The following is a 20646-nucleotide window of genomic DNA, read 5'->3' as shown; positions in this document are numbered from 1 at the left end:
GGAGAGCAAGTGGTAGGTGTGGTATAAATAGAGTGCCACTGAGAGAACACCCTGTGGAAATCTGAGAGAAGGGGATGGGAAGATGTGTTTGGTGGTAGGATCGTGATGGAGGTGGTGCAAATGGCAGAATGTGATCTGTCAATAATGGAAGCTTATAGGGTGGAAGGTGAGAACGAGGGGGACCATTCTGGGAGCTGGGATGGGCGGCTGTAAGAGCAGAAGCATGGAAAATGGGACAGACCTGTAGGAAGGCCCTATTCCTACGGTGGAGGGGAAATATTCAGCTGAGACAAAAGGAGGACATTTCGGAAGCCCTGGTGTGGTAGGTGGCATCAGAGCAATGCGATGGAGACTGAGAAACTGGAAGGGGACAGAGTCCTTGCAGGTAGTGAGGTGGAAAGAAATATAATCCAAGTAGTAACGGGAATCATTGGGTTTACCATAGATGTCAGTGGACATACCCAGCGATAGGGAGAGGTCCAGGAAGGGCAGATGTGGAGATAGGCCCCAAAAATGAAGGGAGAGGTGGAAATTGTAAGCAAAATGAATGAAATGCTCTAGATTGGGGTGAGAGCAAGAAACAGCTTCAGCACAGACATCACTGTAAAAGAGGTGAAGGGACCCGAGAAGGACTGGAACAATGAGCGTTCAACATATTCTACGAAAAGACATGCATAGCTGGAACCCAAGGAGGTTTGGTTTTGAAGAAATGTCTGCACGCCGAACATTAACTGTTCTGTTCCCTTCTCAATGCAGCCTGATCCACGGAGTGTTTCCAGCATTTTCAGTTTCTTAATGATCTTATTCTGATAGATTTATTGTTCTCCACCTAAAATCTACATTCTGAGTGAAGCAATGCTCAGCTGTTGAAAGTGCTAATGAACATAAGGCAACACTGCTCAACACTGCAGTCAATGAGGCACGCTGAAGACTGTTGACCGTTCTATCCCGTTAAACACAATTAGCAGCCCATTCGGAAGATCATTACCCACTCATTGTCTCGATGGTGCAGATTACCAATGTTACAACTGAGACAATTTTCTTTTAACAATGGGGAATTGCCACTACAATGTTGAGTACAAACAAAATGCGGCGATACTATAACTTGCACATCAGAAGGGTTGTGGTTTTGGAAAGCAAGTTTTGATCATTATGAGGAACCATTCACTAAAGCAGTTATCAGCACAACAGGATTTTGACATTTTTTAAAAATTATGATTACTAAGTGTGCTTAATTAGGATTAGGCAGAGTGTAGGTGGAGGAATGGAAAATGTGTTTCTGGGATAGAAGTAAACCTGATCCAAAACCACTTTAGATTTACTCAGTGCTATTTCTAGCAATCACTGCACAAATAGAAAACATAATCAAATGTACTTTTTTAAAATCAGGAAAGGAAAATTCTGTTCTGCATGGGAAACTTTTATGGCTAATGCTGACATCTAGTGGAAACTTTCATAGTGACCATCCTCGCGCCATAAATGCCTTGTGCAATTTACAGAAAAGTGAACGTACAATAAGCATGAATTCACAGGCTGTATAGTTACTTTTATACCAACACCCCTCCTGCATTAGGTTGGCTACATCTAGCTGGATAGTGGTTTAGATTGTGAAAATTGTAGTCAGACACTATCAATTTTTTTTAAGCATTACCTATAGGTAGTGCTGTATTCTGACTCTTGATTTCACGTATATTTGTTCCTTTTGTATACATGTCAGTGAAACAATAAATAAATATTGGCCCGGATTTTGCGGTCAGTGGGGAACGAACGATGCTAGCTGTTAGAACATAAGAACATAAGAAATAGGAGCAGGAGTAGGCAGGCCACCTGGCACCTCGAGCCTGCTCCACCATTCAATAAGATTATGGCTGATCTGATCATGGACTCAGCTCCACTTCCCTGCCCGCTCCTCATAACCCTTCATTCCCTTATCGCTCAAAAATCTGTCTATCTCCGCCTTAAATATATTCAATGACCCAGCCTCCACAACTCTCTGGGGCAGAGAATTCCATAGATTACAACCCTCTGAAAGAAGAAATTCCTCCTCATCTCAGTTTTAAATGGGTGGCCCATTATTCTGAAATTATGTCCCCTAACTTTAGTTTCCTCTGAGTGGAAATATCCTCTCTGCATCCACTTTGTTGAGCCCCCTCATTATCTTATATGTTTCGATAAGATCACCTCTCATTCTTCTGAACTCCAATGAATATAGGCCCAACTTACTCAACCTATCTTCATAAGTCAACCCCCTCATCTCCAGAATCAACCTAGTGAACCTTCTCTGAACAGCTTCCAATGCAAGTATATCCCTCCTTAAATACAGAGACCAAAACTGTACGCAGTACTCTAGGTGTGACTCACCAATACACTGTAGAGTTGTAGCAGGACTTCTCTGCTTTTATACTCTATCCCCCTTGCAATAAAGGCCAACATTCCATAATTACATTTACACTTGCCCACAGACTTTCTGTGGGATTTCACATTGGAACCTGCAGTTATTAGAAAGCAAAAACAGTGTGCCGCCCCCTACAGGGGATCTGGAACCTGTGTGAATGGAGAAAGCAACAATGTATCTCCTTAACCAATCAGATTAAAGAATCCTTACTGAGGCACACGAGTCTAAACCAGAAAGTATCAGTTAGAATAGTTAATTCAATGTCAAATCATGTACAGAAAGCAAAATAAAGAGGGAAAGAAAGATGCAATTGAGAGAGAGATAAAAGAGACATAAAAAGTAAAAAAAAAATTTCCAACCATAACTAAAATCTGAAGGAATGAGACTCCACATTTGTAAAATTTAATTTCAGTACCAGATAGATTGTTTGGTGATAATTAAGACATTTCATACTGATAAAAATATAATTGCAATTGAATGGATAAGCCCTAACTTTTTCTGCCATGTTTATTGGATAGCTAGTGAGTAAGTACCTCAAATTCATGCCCTTTCATGTATTTGAATGCCAAGTCACTCGACGAAGTACCGGTATAGCGCAGCTTGTGGAGAAGCAGGGCAACTCAGACAGCAACTTCCTGATTTTTATGTTTAGCTGTGAATATGTGATCACTGGAGGTTGCTGTCCGAATTACTCCTTAATAACAATGAGTGCCGTTAGCCTCACCATAATTTTTACCGCAAAATCTGGGCCTTCACAGTCTGTTCAATGAATGTCTACCAGTATAACCTGGCTATCAGTTTCATAAATTAATAAACAAATGACTATCTTAAAACAGTGGTGTACAGACTACTACCAAATTTAACTTTAGTAATACCAAATACTAGGAATTAATGATAAGTCTCAAAGAAAATGTACACTTATGAATGAGGTAACAATACGGTCATTTAATGTTGGGACACAGATGATATGTATTAATAACTTGTGCTATGCCTAACTATTTGCAATGTCACTTCAGTTAAATGAGTGCTTTTATAGTCTCGACCACTCTAAATAAGTTTGGGCAGGAAGATAAGGAAAGAGAATTGCTGATTGGTTATTTTGTTGGAGGAGGAGAAGTTGAAGGTGATGGTGGTGGGAAAGGCGATCGGGAATAATGACAGATACTGAGAGCAAAATAAAACGTTAATGATACTAAACTAAAGTACTGTTACCCCTACTGTCTCTGATCTAATAATGATTCTTTTTCAATCTTCAGCAGTCAACAAAGCAGCCATGAAGATGATTCTTCTCGGTTCCTGACTCCATACATACGAGAGGAAAGGTAAGTGTCGGTTCAAGAGCGCTGAATAAATTGCATCACACTGAAACGTGTGTGCTCGCTGGCATCAGTCAACGATAACTACATATTGTCTATATCTCAGAGAAATGACTTCTTTATAAAACAACACTTGTTTCAGTCACTTACTGTTACCACATGATGGCAGTATTTGAATAGTACAGACCCTAATGTGGACAATATCCCTTTTATATTCAATCATTCTTTTTGAATATCAAAGGAAATGTTTAATTCATTCGTAGTAAGGAATTCATTGTTGAAGAACCTTAGTGTACTGAGCTGGTACATTCTTAAGAACTGCAGTATTCCTTTGGAACTGTGGTGATTTATTTGTGCCCATTGCTGGAGAATGGTTTACAAGTTACTCTTTCTTGGACGAGTCAAATTTTTAAAAATTCACCTGATTTGACTTTTCACTCATTTATGTTGTATTGAGAGAATATACATTCAAGAATAACTAAATTGTACTTTTTGATATGGTCAAGAAACTAGGAGTTGCAACAAAAACAAAGAAAGAGATATATCAGATCCTGACTGGCTGGTGAGTGGAATTTTACAGTCTGACCTGTACATTGTAACACCAGAATTCACTTGAAGGTCACTGCTTACAAACTTTCTTCACTCGCAACACGAACAAAAGACTTTGGGTCTCCGATTCCGGGCATTACAGAAGAGCAATTTAATTCAGGCGACTAACTTATGGATTTGGAAGCTGACTCATGAGGGTTCACATTTCACCACACTGCCATGTGTCAGTACCAAGTGCCTATGTTTTACAGCCTGTCCATTAGGAGATAATGGAATCAAAGTATGAAAATCAAGTGTTGTAATTCAATTTCCATAATTAAATCTACCAGGGTGCAGCGAACTCCAGTTCCTTCAAGGGATATTTTATAGCCCTGATAAATGATTGTGTAAGTCTTGATGTAAAATCTTTCTCGATTAGAAAGGAGAGGCTGGAATTTGCAGTAGAAATAATGGTGAGCCTAACAGCGCTCACTGTTGTTAAAGCGTAAATCAGACAGCAATATCTGGTGACCGCACACGCGCAGTTAAACTTGGAAATCAGGATTTCTGTCTCTGTTGCCCTGCTCATCCAGAAGCTGCGCTACACAGGTAACTGACGCTTCCTGGTTCAGACTCTCTGCTGCTCATTAACTATTCTTCAACTGATTGGTTACGGAGATATACAGTTGCTTGCCCTCTACACACATGTTCCAGATTCTCTGCAGAGGGTGCTGAGCCGAAATGGCTCGGAATTGAAACACATGGAACAGTGTGAAGTAACTGTACTGACTTCATAGATGCACACTAATCTCGCCAGAAAAAGTTAGGACTTTTCCATTCCAGTGTAAGTAAATTTTTAATGGCGTGATGAGTTTTAATTACTGCCAAACAACCTCTCTGGCATTAAAAATTAACCTTTAGAAGTGCAGAGTATCATTGCTTCATATTTTAATTGTTGGAGTTTTAAAAAATGTTTTCTTTCTTACTCTTTTCCTCTCACTTAATCCCATTTTTCTTTCCCTCTTTTTATTTTCCTTTCTGAACCTGATTTGACATTGAATTAAATATTATAACTGACACTTCCTGGTTCAGATTCTGTGCTGCTCATTAACTATTCTTCAATCTGATTGTTTGGTTAAGGAGATACACAGTTGCTTGGCCTCTTCACACACGCCCCAGATTCCCTGTAGAGGGTGCTGAGCCAAAATAGCTCTCTAATTTACAGTAAATTCCAGTGTAAAATCCCATAGAAAGTCTATGGGCAAGTGTAATGAATGGCTGGCGCCATTTGTTTGCCAACGAGAGAAAAATCTGGCCCAAGAAATCAGTGGTTTATCATTTTATAATAGATGTCATGGTAGTAATTCATTATAGCCTTTTAGAAATTTTTTGAATGAAGTCTGGCAATGACCAGCAACACAACTTGTCTTTCTAGATGCGGTATATTTAAATTCATGAAAACGCTGATTATTGTTTTCTACATAGCTACAGGTAAATTTGCCTTTTAGATAGGGCTGCCTTCATTTGAAAAACAGGAGTAGTAAGACATAGATTTCGACATCTGATTTCCCTTGACTGAGTTCCCAACTCTCGCAGGAGGCCAGAGAAGGAGCAGCAGTCTATTCCCAGCTGTCACACACCTCCCAATGGCAAGTTACAAAGCAGAGTCATGAGAGCATTCCACCTTACCCGCCCAGCTAGCTAAGGATTTAAATGACAGGAAAAAATAAAAAAAAGAATGCTTCAGTGAAAATACATCACAGAACTTGACTGAAATTGTGCCTCAAAATTTTAAATTGCAAAAAGCAGAACATGATTCTAAACTTAGGACAGAGCTGATATAACCTTACCTGTTGATGTTGTACAGGAAGGAAAAATTCAGATTGATTTTGGCAAATTATTTCTCAATACGGCACCATAGAGCCATGTCTCAGTAAATGCATGTCTCCTTACTTTTATAACCTTAATTATCAGCATATGTTAAGTAGGAGACGATGTTTGAGGTTTCTGAGGTTCCGGTTGCCATGAGTGAATTAGAAACACTATTAAACCACACGTAAAATGCATCCTGTCAGTCCATTATCCTCAGCATCATTACGCATTTATCTTTAGACGGTAGTCAGTCACATTACCACTGACATTTTACGTGTCTTTTTTTAAACAAAGGCTGGTGTTACAGTCATTAGTTTGATGCATTATGGGGGCTGTGTTCTTAGATTTTAACAGAACCTATTATCCCAGCATTTGTTTTAGCAAGCTCATGCTTCAGTGTCAGCTTTGGCTCAGTGGGTAGCACACTCGCCTCTGCGTCAGAAGGTTGGATTTAAGTCCGACTCCAGGAACTTGAGCACATAAATCTAGGCTGACACTCCAGTGCAGTGCTGAGGGAGTGCTGCACTGTTGGAAGTGCCATTTTTTGAATGAGACGTTAGAGCAAACGGGGCCTCGGTTTATCAGGTGGATGTAAAAGATCCCATGACAATATTTTGAAGAGCAGGGGAGTTATCCCCGATGTCCTGGCCAATATTTATCCTTCAATCAACATAATAACCAGATAATCTGTTTTTGTTATCACATTACTGTTTGTGGGAATTTGCTGCTGCGTTCCCCACATTACAACAGTGACTACACTCCAGTGACTATTGGCTGTAAAGTGCTTTTGAGACATCTGGTGGTCATGAAAGGCACTATATAAATGTAAGTCTTTCAGTATGATGCAGTGGGGATGGTGTGGTAAGGTAGGTATAGTCACTTGATAGTATGTTACCATCATTGGTGTCTGTACTGCCCATATGGAACAAATACTTTGGAGTTAAATCTGCAAAGTCCAGATATAAGTAGTAAAGATCTTTTTTGAAGTGGTTCGCATTCATTAATTGGAGTTGTGTGTTTGTTTAAGTATTTTTTCCCTTTTATTGTCTTCTTACTTCCTTGGTTGCTGATTCTGATGCATTTCAACTGACTGTTAGGAAGTTCATAAAATCAGCCTGGGAAGCTTATCTGCAGACTGTTTATTTTTCCTATCTCTTTCTGTAAAGTACCTCTTTCACCCTCCCATCTTTAGAAATACCTAGGCCTATTAATTTCTCCATGCAGCGGCCTTTTTTCAGGCACTAACTGGCCTACTAAGCTTCCAGTATGATGATCAGGAAGTGCGCGCACATTTTCGTCTGGCCATATTGGGAAAGAAAAAATAAGCATCTTTTGCCCACATAAAAGCAGGCTTATTGCAATTGCAAATAAGATGGATAACTTAGTGGATAGGTAGTATGAGTGTGAAACTGTTTTACCACATGTTAAAGCATAATCTTTCTTCCTTTCTTTGAACATGCTGTGAAACGATTCTGTTCAGAATTTTGGGCAGTTAGATGAAGTATGATCGGCAACTCGAGCAAGATTCTAAAATAGCAGCCTTGACCCCTCTGATTCAGATAGATGGACAGATAAGGTCCTGTCTATATTTAAGCCTAGTTAGGTTAGTTTTGAGGCTGGAAAGTTCAGTGTGCCTTTTGTGTCTGATTATTATCATGGGGTCTGGATACAGTTATAATGAGACTCATATTTTTTCCATAAAAAGAGGTAATAATTCAAATAAAAGTACTCTTTCCCTTCCTGTCAGGATTTTATTTTCCCCCTTCAGGATGAAATACCTTGTGTGTCTGGATCTTAGTGACTGAGCACAGGAAACCAACCAGCCAGTTAGAAGAGGCTTTTGGGTCCCTATAGTCCCTGAGGTTAAGACGTCATTTCTACTACAGGAAAGGACTGAAGCAAACATCATTTTGATTGAAAGAGTAGTACTGTACAGGCAGAGATAGAGGGAGAGAGGAAGAGATGATGAGGCTGTGCAAGGGGATGAGGTAAAGTTTATAGCCAATTTGTTTCACTGTCTATCCAATAGTTTATATACATTATTGGGAAATAGATGGCGAATAAAATGGGGAAAAAATAGAAATGTTATACTCCTCAGTTAGGTCTCTAATGTTAATTCAACAGTAGTCAGAATTAATTTGACGTCTTGGTGCATTTCACAGGTAGTGCTTGATAATTCTCAAGTAATTGGTTCTAAGGAGTGCAAATTTGTAGTAGAGCCACAGCATGTAGTAAAATGTGTATTGTGTGTGGTTTATAGAGTGCTCATTTAGTAGTGTCCTTTTCTAGTCCCCCGGCAATAATTATCCTGGAATTGGGTGGCTGCAATGTTGGTCATTTTAATGCTTGATGACCAGCCCAGTAATAACAATCTAGCTCTCTGATCGTCTAATTTACAATCCAAACTGTTAATTCTATAGTTACGCATTAACATTGTTCAGGAAGGTGGTGAAAAAGGGGTGACGCTCGTGAGATTATCTCCTCTGCGGTCACTAAGTCATTTCAAAAACATCAACATATTTTAACCGTACTTCAGCAGGATGTGGGCTTTCTGCTGCTGGTATGGTAGAAATATTCTTGTCTGCATTGAACTTCATAGACATGTGCCCACATCAACTTAAAGGGGCACTGTTATCAGAAAAATTGCTAGGTAAACTTATTTTCTCTTTGTAATCAAATATACAACATACTGGTGTAAATCTTATTGGAAGGCATCATTATAACACTAGTGTGCGATGCAACATGAAGGAAAAAAGATGAGTAGCTCTCAAATAAAAATATTTGCCAAAGATTTTAATGAAGGCTGTGTCCCTTTGACTAGGGATCAGCTGATTCTAGTGGGTACTGTTTCTATCACCTTCCAACGTATTCTGTAATACAGAGGGAAAATATCTCGGAAATAAATGGAAATATCAATACTTTATAAACTTAACCAACAGAAAACCTGCTTAGATGACATCACTGTTTTTGAAAATAGGTTATTGTTGTTTAAGTCTGTTTCTATTGGCAAGTAAATATTTGCAAGCGGGGGACCAAATTAATCTAATTAACATCTAGTTGACAGAACATTAACAGACTTTTTTAACTTAACTTTTCATTTTAATGTCAGTTCAGTGGCCATTGCTCCAGCTGATTATTTGAAAGCTTCAAATGTATAGTAAAAGCTCCCACGTGACAGATAATCATTTGCCTCACCCAGAAGCTGTTTCTCAGTCAATTTCCAGCACAGATTCTGCAGACTTTCCACTCTCCATCCAGTATCACCTCATTGGAAGAATTCTCTCCCCATTGACAGAATGCTTCTGTCATCACTACTCCACCTGCCAGCTATTCCTTCGACATGGGTGCCCTTTATACTATCTCACCTTGGTCCTCAGAATCCAACCATGATCAGCCCTAACACCAGTTGCACCAGGCACACCAGCAGCACCAACAACAACACCGACATTCTCCGCACCTGATGCTGCACAGGACACAGGGCATTGCTGCCTGGGACGCCAGGGATGGCCTCACCATGGGCCAGATTTACTTCACTTGACATTATGCGGCAGACAGGGTGTACAATGTGCCAGGTTGGCACCACCCTACACCAACACCATAAAGCATCCCTACAATGTCCAAACTGTTGCGGAGGGTACTGTTATGTCTCACCATTCACTGCAACTCACTTGCCACTTCCAAAGGTGCACATAAATCTGTCCAATAATGGAAAGTGTTGAAAATAAAGGTTTCAATGGTTCATACCACATAAACAGAAACTTTACATGAATATTGGATAAACAGCCAAGTGCCTATCCCTGTGTGTTAGTTAGTATGATGCACTAGGATGAGGATGAATGTAATGGGTGGCTCGTGAGAGATGGGGATGTGATAATGTAGATAGAGAAAGAGGGATTGATGGATGGACGTGCAAGGCAAGTTGGTGTGAGTAAGGATGTGCAGGAGTATGGTAGGGAAGGCAGATTGATGGGGATGTGATGAGAGGCACAGCAGGATGAAGGTGAGTGTGGCTTTGTACTAACATTTCGTGATCTAATGAGATCATTGAAAGGTTAGCACCACTGCAGCCAGGTTCTCCTGACCACATCCCTGCTTGTGTCCTTCTCTGCAATCTGCAACCAGACTGTGTTGGACTCCTGGGGTGGTCTCTTCTGCTCTTCGTAAGGGAAGAGGACTTCTCTGCGTGTTGTGACTCCCTCCGTAGGCATATGGAGTCATGGGAGAACCTGGGTGCAGCCCTGCACTCTCTGTAGTGATTTGCAGTGTCATGAATGTCATCACCAGACCCGCTTCCTCAAAATGGCCTGGGAAATGCGCTGGGTGGGCATAACAAACCCTATCAATGGAAAGTCATTTCAGAGAGCGGCATGGATCACCAGCGGGGTCGGGACCCACCACCAACATCGCCCGCCACGGATCTGCCGAGGTAAGTAAAATCGCGACCTTAATCTTTTTTGTAATAAAGGGGGAGAAAGGTGACATTTGGATTTTCAACAGACCAACCTGCCCATCTCTCCTCCAGAAGGTATGTCACTTTCATACAACCAACTCCTCCCACCACAAACCAGAGACAATTCTCTCCTTCCAGACACTGCACCCCATTCAAACCTCCCAATTTTCCCACAAACGGTGTAAACAAATGCTAATGAAGTCCTGCTGTTAAAATTGGCAGGACCTCCAGGTTCCCGGTCTTTCTTCCTTCTCCAGTTCATATTGGCACTCTTCTCCATTTTAATCCCCCTCCCAATTAAGCCTGTCCTTAAATAATCTTGTCTCCCTCCAACCTTGTTCAAGCTAGCAACTTATTCCAATTCTGGGCACCGCACTTTAGGAAGGATGTGAAGCCTTGGAGAGGGTGCAGAAAAGATTTCTGAGACTAATTCCAGGGATGAGAAATTTCAGTTACGTGGATAGACTAGAGAAGCTGAGGTGGTTCTCCTTAGAGCTGAGAAGATTGAGAGGAGATTTGATAGAGGTGTTCAAAATCATGAGGGATCTGGACAGAGTAGAGAGAGAGAGAAACTGTTCCCATTGGCAGATGGGTCGAGGACCAGAGGACATAGATTTCTGGTGATTGGCAAAAGAACCAAAGGCAACATCAGAAAAAACTTGTTTACACAGCAAGTGGTTAGGATCTGGGATGAAATGCCTGAAAGGGTGGTGGAGGCAGACTCAATCACTGCTTTCAAAAGGGAGTTGGATAAGTACATGAAAGAAAAATTTGCTGGGCCTCGGGGAAAGGGCATTCTTCCATGCTGTAACCATTCTATAATTCTCCTCAATTCATGCTGCCACTGATTTTCCCCTTCCATCCCTTTAATTCAAGCTCTTACTCTTTCCTCTCTGCCAAGTTAATGTTCCTATCTCCTTTACTATAAAGTAGCACTCCCAGTTTCTGCCCCTTCCCTTCAGTATCATTCATTACCTTCTCCCCCTCATTGAGATCTGTTTCCTCCCTTTCCATCTCCCTGCATTACAGGTACCATCCATTTCCCCTCCCCATAGTTCCACTTCTATCCCAGTTTGACTGCTAATAGATTGAACCAGGCCTCTCTTCCTTTAACGTTGCTCCTAACACGTTAGTGGCATGATTCTGACTTCTCTATGTTGCAGACAGGAAGTTCTGCTCTCATGAGAATATCCACTTACAGTATACAGAGGCCGGAATCTCTTCCTTTAGTATTTTGAGCGGTGTTGAAGAGAGAGGTGTCCGGTTGGGTCTATCAGTCAGCCAGACTGAAATAGATGTGGAGAAAAGATAAGCTTGGTCCGTGATGATTTTTGTCTGTGAATACTGACTGACATCAACAGGAAATCTCAAATGTGTGAAATGCTAGTGGTTAGTCTGTATATTAGAATCACAGCATAAGGTAGCTACAATAATAATAGCACCTTTTTACATTTGCATTCTCAAAATGCTCAATGAATTACTTTATGAAAGGTAGTGATTTTTGTTATGTGGACATAGAGGTCACTAATGTTCCCTATAAGATAACTACCGTAAAAAATATCAGCAGAACTATAGAACAGCTCGGGAAACTACTTCGCAGTCTACGAATTCCTTAGCAAGCTGTGGTGACCTCCAATGTTCCCCTATTTTATTTTGGTTGTGCGGCCCCTTTAAGGCTATGCAGTTGTTTGCTGGTCCTATGCAGCCCGAGCCTGGCTTTTTCAATGTTAAGTTTTGCGCATGCGCGAAGCTGTAAATGGGCTGCGCAGCCCCTGAAAGGGGCCGCACAACCAAAATAAAATAGGGGAACATTGGAGGTCAACTTAGCTTGCTAAGGAATTCTAGACTACGGATTAGTTTTCCGAGCTGTTCTATAGTTCTACACTTTACTGTTTACTCTGGAGCTGCCCTGGATACAAGGTTCCAATTAAGATTGTTACCGAGCTGGCATGTCAGGAGGGGAACCCTACTTTAGGGTCTCCATACCTGGTAAGAAAATCTGTTTTTTTTTTTCTAAATCCTCAAAATTCATATGAAGCTGATATATTTTCCATAAAAACAGTAGTACTTTCCTCCCTGACTTTTCTTCGCCTTTTAAAGATCAAGGATGTTTTTGCATGCATCTAACTGATCTAACACGGAAACCAGCAATTAAAAGAGGGGCTTCACTTTCTTACCTTCCTGTTGTAACGATCAGTTATTTCTTCCCACATTCTGGTATAACCACTAGTAAGAAGAAAGTTATGATGCTGTACTTTGTCACATTTTGAGGTAAGATAGATGCTATGGAAAGCCTTCTTACCAGAGTGTTGTTATTTTTTACGGTAGTTATCTTATTACCTGCCCACGGTCTGGTAATTTGAGGGAATTACTCTAGATATTTTATAGTTACGAAAAAAATTAGCAACCTAGCTTTGACCTGAGGCATTTGAGTATCCAAAAGGGCAAACTTAGTGCTTAGACTTAGAAATTGGTACTTCTTCAAGGTTACAGTTTCTCAGCCCCTTTAAATCATTGGCCCGTTAAATGTCAGCATAAGTCTTAACCCAACGATTTCAAAGGTAAGTAGATCTAAGTAGGACAATTTACTGATCTCTCTACTGGATCATGATCCTTTTCTTAAGGGGGATTATTCAACTCCTGATCAGAATGACACGGAAAGTATGGATCCATTTCTAACCTCTATCACAAACTCACTCCGCTATCTGAGAATAGTGTCTGAAAGGAATTGTGCTGAGTTTAGAATATTCCATACATGGATCTACTCTGAAGAATAATAAATGATGAAGTGAAACGTTTCTACCTGCACTGATGTAATCCAAAACACCTTCCACTTAAAAAGCACCTAAAGTGCTAAGTAGCAAATATTTTTTTACATTTTTCTTGTGGAAATCAAATATTACAACGCAATAGATTTTTTAAAAATGTGTTTGCGATATATAGGCAGTGCTAGCGAGTCTGCATTTATTGGCCATCACTTATCGCCTTGAAAATGTGGTGATGGGCTTCTTCATCAATGGCTGCAGTCCTTTTGGTAATGGCGCTGCCATGATGGTGTTAAGTAGGGTGTTCCAGGATTTAACCCAGCGCATGGCCAAGATAAAAAGGTTTATGACTTGGAAGTGAACTTTGAGGTGATTGTGTTCCCATGATATTGCTGCTCTTTTCCTTCCTGGTGGTGGAGGTCACAGCTGCTGGACGGTGCTGCTGAAGTAAACTTTGTGACTTAACGCTTAGCATTCTGTAGATAGTACATCTCATCATCATCATCATCATCATAGGCAGTCCCTCGGAATCGAGGAAGACTTGCTTCCACTCCTGAAGTGAGTTCTTTGGTGGCTGAACAGTCCAATACGAGAACCGCAGACTCTGTCACAGGTGGGACAGACAGTCGTTGAGGGAAGGGGTGGGTGGGACTGGTTTGCCGCAGGCTCTTTCCGCTGCCTGAGCTTGATTTCTGCATGCTTTCAGCGTTGAGACTCGAGGTGCTCAGTGCCCTCTCGGATGCACTTTCTCCACTTAGGGCGGTCTTGGGCCAGGGACTCTCAGGTGTCAGTGGGGATGTCGCACTTTATCAGGGAGGCTTTGAGGGTGTCCTTGTAACATTTCCGCTACCCACCTTTGGCTTGTTTGCCATGAGGGAGCTCCGAGTAAAGCACTTGCTTTGGGAGTCTCGTGTCTGGCATGCGAACTATGTGGCCTGCCCAGCGGAGCTGATCGAGTGTGGTCAGTGCTTCATAGAAACATAGAAACATAGAAAATAGGTGCAGGAGTAGGCCATTCGGCCCTTCTAGCCTGCACTGCCATTCAATGAGTTCATGGCTGAACATTCAACTTCCCTCCCTCTATTCCCCATTCCCTCTCTCTCCCTCTATTCCCCATTCCCTCTCTCCCTCCCTCTATTCCCCATTCCCTCTCTCCCTCCCTCTATTCCCCATTCCCTCTCTCTCCCTCCCTCTATTCCCCATTCCCTCTCTCTCCCTCCCTCTATTGCCCATTCCCTCTCTCTCCCTCCCTCTATTCCCCATTCCCTCTCTCTCCCTCCCTCTATTCCCCATTCCCTCCCTCTATTCCCCATTCCCTCTCTCTCCCTCCCTCTATTCCCCATTCCCTCTCTCTCCCTCTATTTCCCATTCCCTCTCTCCCTCCCTCTATTCCCCATTCCCTCTCTCCCTCCCTCTATTCCCCATTCCCTCCCTCTATTCCCTATTCCCTCTCTCCCTCCCTCTATTCCCTCTCTCTCTCCCTCTATTCCCCATTCCCTCTCCCTCCCTCCCTCCCTCTATTCCCTCTTTCTCTCCCTCTATTCACCATTCCCTCTCTCTCTCCCTCTATTCCCTCTCCCTCCCTCCCTCTATTCCCTCTCTCTGGGGTTGTTGGTCTGGATGAGGACGCTGATGTTGGTGCGCCTGTCCTCCCAGGGGATTTGTAGGATCTTGCAATGGTGAAGGGGGCGGATATTGAGTCCAAGTTAAAACAGAAAATTGGCTCATATTTATTAAATGATGCCAGCACAATCATTTTATAACCATAAATTGTAACATTCCAGTAGTAATGCTTTATTTATAGGACTTGCTCTGCTGGAGCCTCTAATAAAGTTAATTCAGCAATCATTGCAGCTTTCCATCTCTTTATGTAATGTAGAAAATATGTAGGAGAATATCCATTCGTTCCGAGGAATTGGCTGATCAGGCCTTTTGTCTGACTGTCTGTGCAATTGTGGACTTCAGTGTTGTATTAAATTTATGTCTCTTTTGAGCCTGTGTCATAATTTGGGTTTATGTTGTGCTGTTCGGTCACACTCCTGGTCATAGCAGTGACACGTTGTTGCCTGTTAATGCCCTCTGAAGATTCCTTGCAAACCATTGAGCTATAAAAACAATTACTAGGGTAATTAAGGATGTGCAATAACATTGCCGAAGGCACCCACATTTTTTTTTTAAATGAATCACTTCGGTTAGTTTCAAACTTCTCATTTTTATTTGGTCTTCGGAATCTTGGACTTCATATGAACTTCTTACTAATTGGAGTTCATTTTTCATATCCTGGTATACCCATGAGGTACTCGGCATACTGTGAGCAAGCATTGGAATTGTTATATATGCAGACTATAGATATACTCTCCATGTAGTCACTGTATAGTTGCATAAGATGGAGACTTGTTACCTGATGTACTATCAATAAGGTTTACACTGTGTATATACTATGCTGGCACCACTAGAGGATGCAACTTGTGGAGACCGGGGTTTCCTGCCCCTGTGGCAGAGGCCACAGAGGACATTGTGGTGGGAGACCTGAGGGGTCACCTGCATAGGTGTGCAGGGCCAAGTATAAAAGGCTGCCCACCATGCTTGTGCCTCATTCTGGAGTTACAAATAAAGGACCAAGGTCACTACAGTTTGAGTACAACCCATTGCCTTTGGAGTCATTCATAAGTGCATTACAGACATAACAGGAATATTGTGTGAGATACTTTGCCCCAGGCAAGGATTCACAAAATCTGCCCTAGGAATGTCAGTTATCTAGAGATTGTCATGTTAAAACTCTTCCTACCACTGCAATCCTCCAAGACTGTATGTGGATTCCAGTGTAAATACATTTAAGATTCTTAGGGGTCGAAATTGCCCTCAGTGGGAAATTGGGTAGGCACTTCAATTTATCTGGAAATTTAGCATCTGCCGGGAGTCCGAGAGAAGAGCCGGAAATTTCCGCTCTTTATCTCTGACACCGCCTCCCAGCTTTGGGGGGCTGTTGGAGTAGGGTGGTGTCCATAATGTCAGCGCTACTAGGACGTGCAATGTCGTGCAGACATGTCGCAATGTCCCTCCCCTTCACTTAAAGGGAAGGAATGCTGCGAGGCCCACTGGGCCACCAGGGAAGGGTTTGGCCAGACCAGTGGTCCGACACCCAAGAGGGGGTGCCGAGCTGCCTATTGGCGGCCCGGCCGAACTAGCGGCTGCCATTATCGAGCTGACTCGGGAGTCGCCCGACAATTGAAACAAAATGGCAGTGAAGGTGAACAAGACTGTTCGCAACCTAGGTGTTATATTTGACCCTGAAATGAGTTTCCAGCCACATAGCCACAGCATAACTAAAACCGCCTTTTTCGACCGCCGTAACATTTCCGGCCTCCACCCCTGCCTCAGCTCATCATCTGCTGAAACCCTCATTCATGCTTTTGTTACCTCTAGACTTGACTACTCCAACACACTCCTGGTCGGCCTCCCACATTCTACACTACGTAACTTGAGGTCATCCAAAACTCAGCAGCCCGTGTACTAACTCGCACTAAGCCATGATCACCCATCACCCCTGTGCTTTCTGACCTACATTGGCTCCAAGTTAAACAATGCCTCGATTTCAAAATTCTCATCCTTGTTTACAAATCACTCCATTGCTTTGCCCCTCACTATCGCTGTAATCTTTTTCAGCCTCACAACCCAACAAGATGTCTGCACTCCTCAAATTCTGGCCTCTTGAACATTCCTCATTATAACTGCTCAACCATCGGTGGCCGTGCCTTCAGCTGCTTGGGACTTAAGTTCTGGAACTCCCTCCCTAAACCTCTCCGCCTCTCTACCTCTCTTTCCTCCTTTAAGACGTTCCTTAAAACCTATCTCTTTAACCAAGCTTTTGGTCATCTGCCTTAATTTCTTCTTTTGTGGCTTGGTGTCAAATTTATCTTGTTTTGTCTTGTAACACTGTTGTGAAGCGCCTTGGGACTTTTTACTACGTTAAAGGCGCTATCTAAATAAAAGTTCTTATTATTCAAAGCTGTCGGGGGCACCGACCGGTGGCGACTGCGCTCCCATGGGGCATTTTACCCCATGGGGCGGAAAAGGGGTCAGTGCGCGGCCGAGAACGGGTCGGAGCGCTGGGCGGGGCGGAAACAAGGGGCGCGGTGGAAAGCCGTTTCTACCGCTCCTGCAGGGGGGCGATTACGGTTGGGTCGGCCCTGCTGCCTGCCCCCGGCCAGAAAGGCCTTACTGTCCCGTTACCACCTCTTAGAGGTACTAATGGGCATTTTTCTGAAGGGCAATCCCCCCCCCCCCCCCCTCATTTATTACACCTATATCGGGCTTAAAATTGCATTGGAGTAATTTTAAATTTTGGCAGTGACAGAATACAGGTGGCAGCAGATTGGGGCGTCCCTTGTACTCCCCATTTGATTTTTCGTTCTGTCGATCAAAGGCTGGGAATATGCAACTTTGCAATATGTGCTCCAGTTGCATGGTAGGAATGGGTGCATTTTAATTTTTACCCCATAGTTCATTCTCCATATATATCACTCATGCCCTCCTTCCCACACTTTTTTTCTATTTCTGATTTGGCATTTGCACTTTTATTATTTCAGTTTGATATTGATTTATTCATCATGTAATCAAAGCCCACACCATAAGCTGTCTCTGTTAAAAAGAATTAGGCTGTGGCTGAGATATTCACACAGTGAGGCACGATCAGATGATTGACACGAGTTTCTAAAGTAGTATTATTCCAAATGGATGACTGGCCGATTTAGAAGGTACGTGCAGGAATAGCAACATTTAATGAATGAGGATTATTGCACTGAAGGTAGGTAATCTTACTATTTTTAAATGGTATTACAACCACTCATGTTTGTTGTGAAAAATTACACAGAAGCAATAAATAGAACAATACAGATCTGTACATTGTAATTTGTCTCCCTGATTCACAAGTCACAAAGACATGGATAATCACTTTAGACGTTCGATATAAAAAGCAAATTATATTGTACTTTATTTAATTTTGTTTTCTTCAATGTTTTCTGACTAAACCAAAAAGACTGCATTTAAAATGTTTTCCATTTTGATGTGACTCACTATTCCAGCTGTAGAGCAGCACTATACACTGTATTGACCAGAGTTTGGTGATCGCCTTTAAAGTAATAAGGCTGTTTTGATTAGACAAAGGGGCCAAGTTTCGGCCTGAGTTGCTCCTGTTTTTTTTGGAGCAACTGGTTTAGAATGGAGTATCTTAGAAATGTGAATTCTCGGCATTTAGTTCTCGTCAGTTAGAACAGTTTCACTTTGGAACAGAATTTTTTTTTCAAAAGGGGGCGTGTCCGGCCACTTAAGCCTGTTTTCAAAGTTTAGGCAGTGAAAACTTACTCCAAACTAACTTAGAATGGAGTAAGTGAAGATTTTTGTACGTTCGAAAAAACCTTGTCTACACTTTAGAAAATCAGGCGTAGGGAATGGAGGGGGTGGGGTTAAGGGAAGTTTATAAACATTAAACTCTTCAGTTTTACAAATAAAGAGCCATCATCAATAATAAATGATAAATACATCAATAAATCAACCAATAAATCAATCAAAAAAATTAATAAAAAATAATAAATATTTACAAAATCAATAAATAAAACATTTTCTACTTACCGACTGCAGCACCAGGAGTCCTCCAACAGTGTGCTGGGACGGCTCCCCCAGTGTGTCTCTGTCAATGTCTCTATCTCTCTGTCTGTCTGTGTGTGTGTGTCTCTCACTCTCTGTCTGTCAGTGTCTGTGTTTCTGACAGCGAGGGGAGGAGGAGAAGGTGGGTGGGAGGGAGGAAGGAGGAGGGAGGTAGTGGGGGGTGGGGTGGGGGCTGGGGGTAGAGGGGGGTGGGGGAGGAGGGTGGAGTGGGGGGAGGAAGGGGGTGAGGAGGAGGAGGAGGGGAGAGGGAGGGAAGGAGAGAGGATGGAGGGAGGGAAGGAGAGGGGATGGAAGGAGGGAAGGAGAGGGGAAGGAGGGAGGAAGGAGAGGGGAAGGAGGGAGGGAAAGGGGATGGAAGGAGGGAAGGAGAGGGGAAGGAGGGAGGAAGGAGAGGGGAAGGAGGGAGGGAAGGAGAGGGGAAGGAGGGAGGGAAGGGAGGAGGGAGGGAGGGGAGGAGGGAGGGAGGGAGGGAAGGAGAGAGGAGGGGAGGGAGAGAGGATGGAGGGAGGAAAGGAGAGAGGAGGGGAGGGTGGGAGGGAGGGAGAGAGGAGGGAAAGAGAGAGGGAGGGAGGGAGGGAAGGAGAGGGGAGGGGGGAAGGGAGAGAAGGAGGCTGAACGGCTGGGCCCAAGGCTTCGGGCTGGATTCACAGGTAGGTGGCATCGGTTCTCGGGGGGGGGGGGGGGGGGGGGTCGCGGAGGTTGGGTCGCCGGGGGGTGCAGGGGTCTGGTCGCCGTTGGAGGGTGGAGGAGAGAGTGGGGGTCGGGGGGGGTGGAGGGTGGAGGAGAGAGTGGGGGTCGGGGGGGGGTGGGTGGAGGGTGGAGGAGAGAGTGGGGGGGGGGTGGAGGAGAGAGTGGGGGTCGGGGGGGGGTGGAGGAGAGTGGGGGTCGGGGGGGGGTGGAGGAGAGAGTGGGGGGGGGGGTGGGAGGAGCCTTATCCACACAGCCCCGGTGAGGCCATTCGGCCAGGGCTAGGGGCTACGTGCTTCAGGCCCCTCCCACAGTTTTGGGCACCTGGAGCTACTGCGCCTGTGCAGAGGTCCTGGCACTGTTTTTAGCGCAGGGACCTGGCTCCGCCCCCAACAGCTCGTGCTGCGCCGCGCCCAGCTACGAAAGACCTGCAGGGAGCCAGAGAATAGGTACGTTTTTTTTAGGCGCACCTTCTGGCACGAAAAATGGGCGTCCAGGTCCGGGCTGCGCCATTTTAGGCGCGGCCCAAAACTTGGGCCCAATGTTGCTACACTTCTGCCTTCTATTGCATGTGCCCTGTGCCTACTGATAATATCAAGGCATCTCCAGTTGCAAAGCACTTTATCCAATTCTCTCCCTGCTTTAGAAAGCAATATAGATTGTGCAGATTAAAAAAATCGTCTGACAACTGTTAGTTTAAAGGGACACCATTGCTTCATAAATTGGTCTTTAAGATGCTTCATTGTATGTACACAGAGCATTTCACTAAGTTGTTGCATTGTTATTTGCATTTTCCCCTAAATATTTTGTAAACTTTAAGATTTTTTTCAAAACATCATAAAAATTCATGACACAGCAGATACAAGGAGTTGCCAAGCCACCCGGCACTTTAGTTTTTAGATCACGATCTTCTTACAAGAAAGAAACTGCCCTGGTATCTCTCACCATTGTCAGTGCTCCTTTAAA

At 43.3% G+C, this 20646-nt stretch overlaps 1 protein-coding gene across 6 annotated transcripts in view; it reads left to right on the top strand.

Annotated features, from left to right (window-relative positions):
- gramd1ba (GRAM domain containing 1Ba) overlaps positions 1-20646 on the top strand; it is a 561758-nt gene that overhangs the window by 138033 nt on the left and 403079 nt on the right. For all 6 annotated transcript variants that reach the window (XM_070894375.1, XM_070894372.1, XM_070894374.1 and 3 more), the window contains one exon: positions 3652-3717. In XM_070894375.1, the coding sequence (XP_070750476.1) occupies positions 3652-3717 (66 nt within the window). The remainder of the gene's footprint in view (positions 1-3651; positions 3718-20646) is intronic.

Source organism: Pristiophorus japonicus, chromosome 11 (genome assembly GCF_044704955.1).
Source record: "Pristiophorus japonicus isolate sPriJap1 chromosome 11, sPriJap1.hap1, whole genome shotgun sequence".
In the NCBI taxonomy this organism is placed as follows: Eukaryota; Metazoa; Chordata; class Chondrichthyes; family Pristiophoridae; genus Pristiophorus; species Pristiophorus japonicus.
The sequence above is the reverse complement of the archived record's forward strand: the minus strand, read 5'-3'. Positions and strand labels throughout refer to the sequence as shown.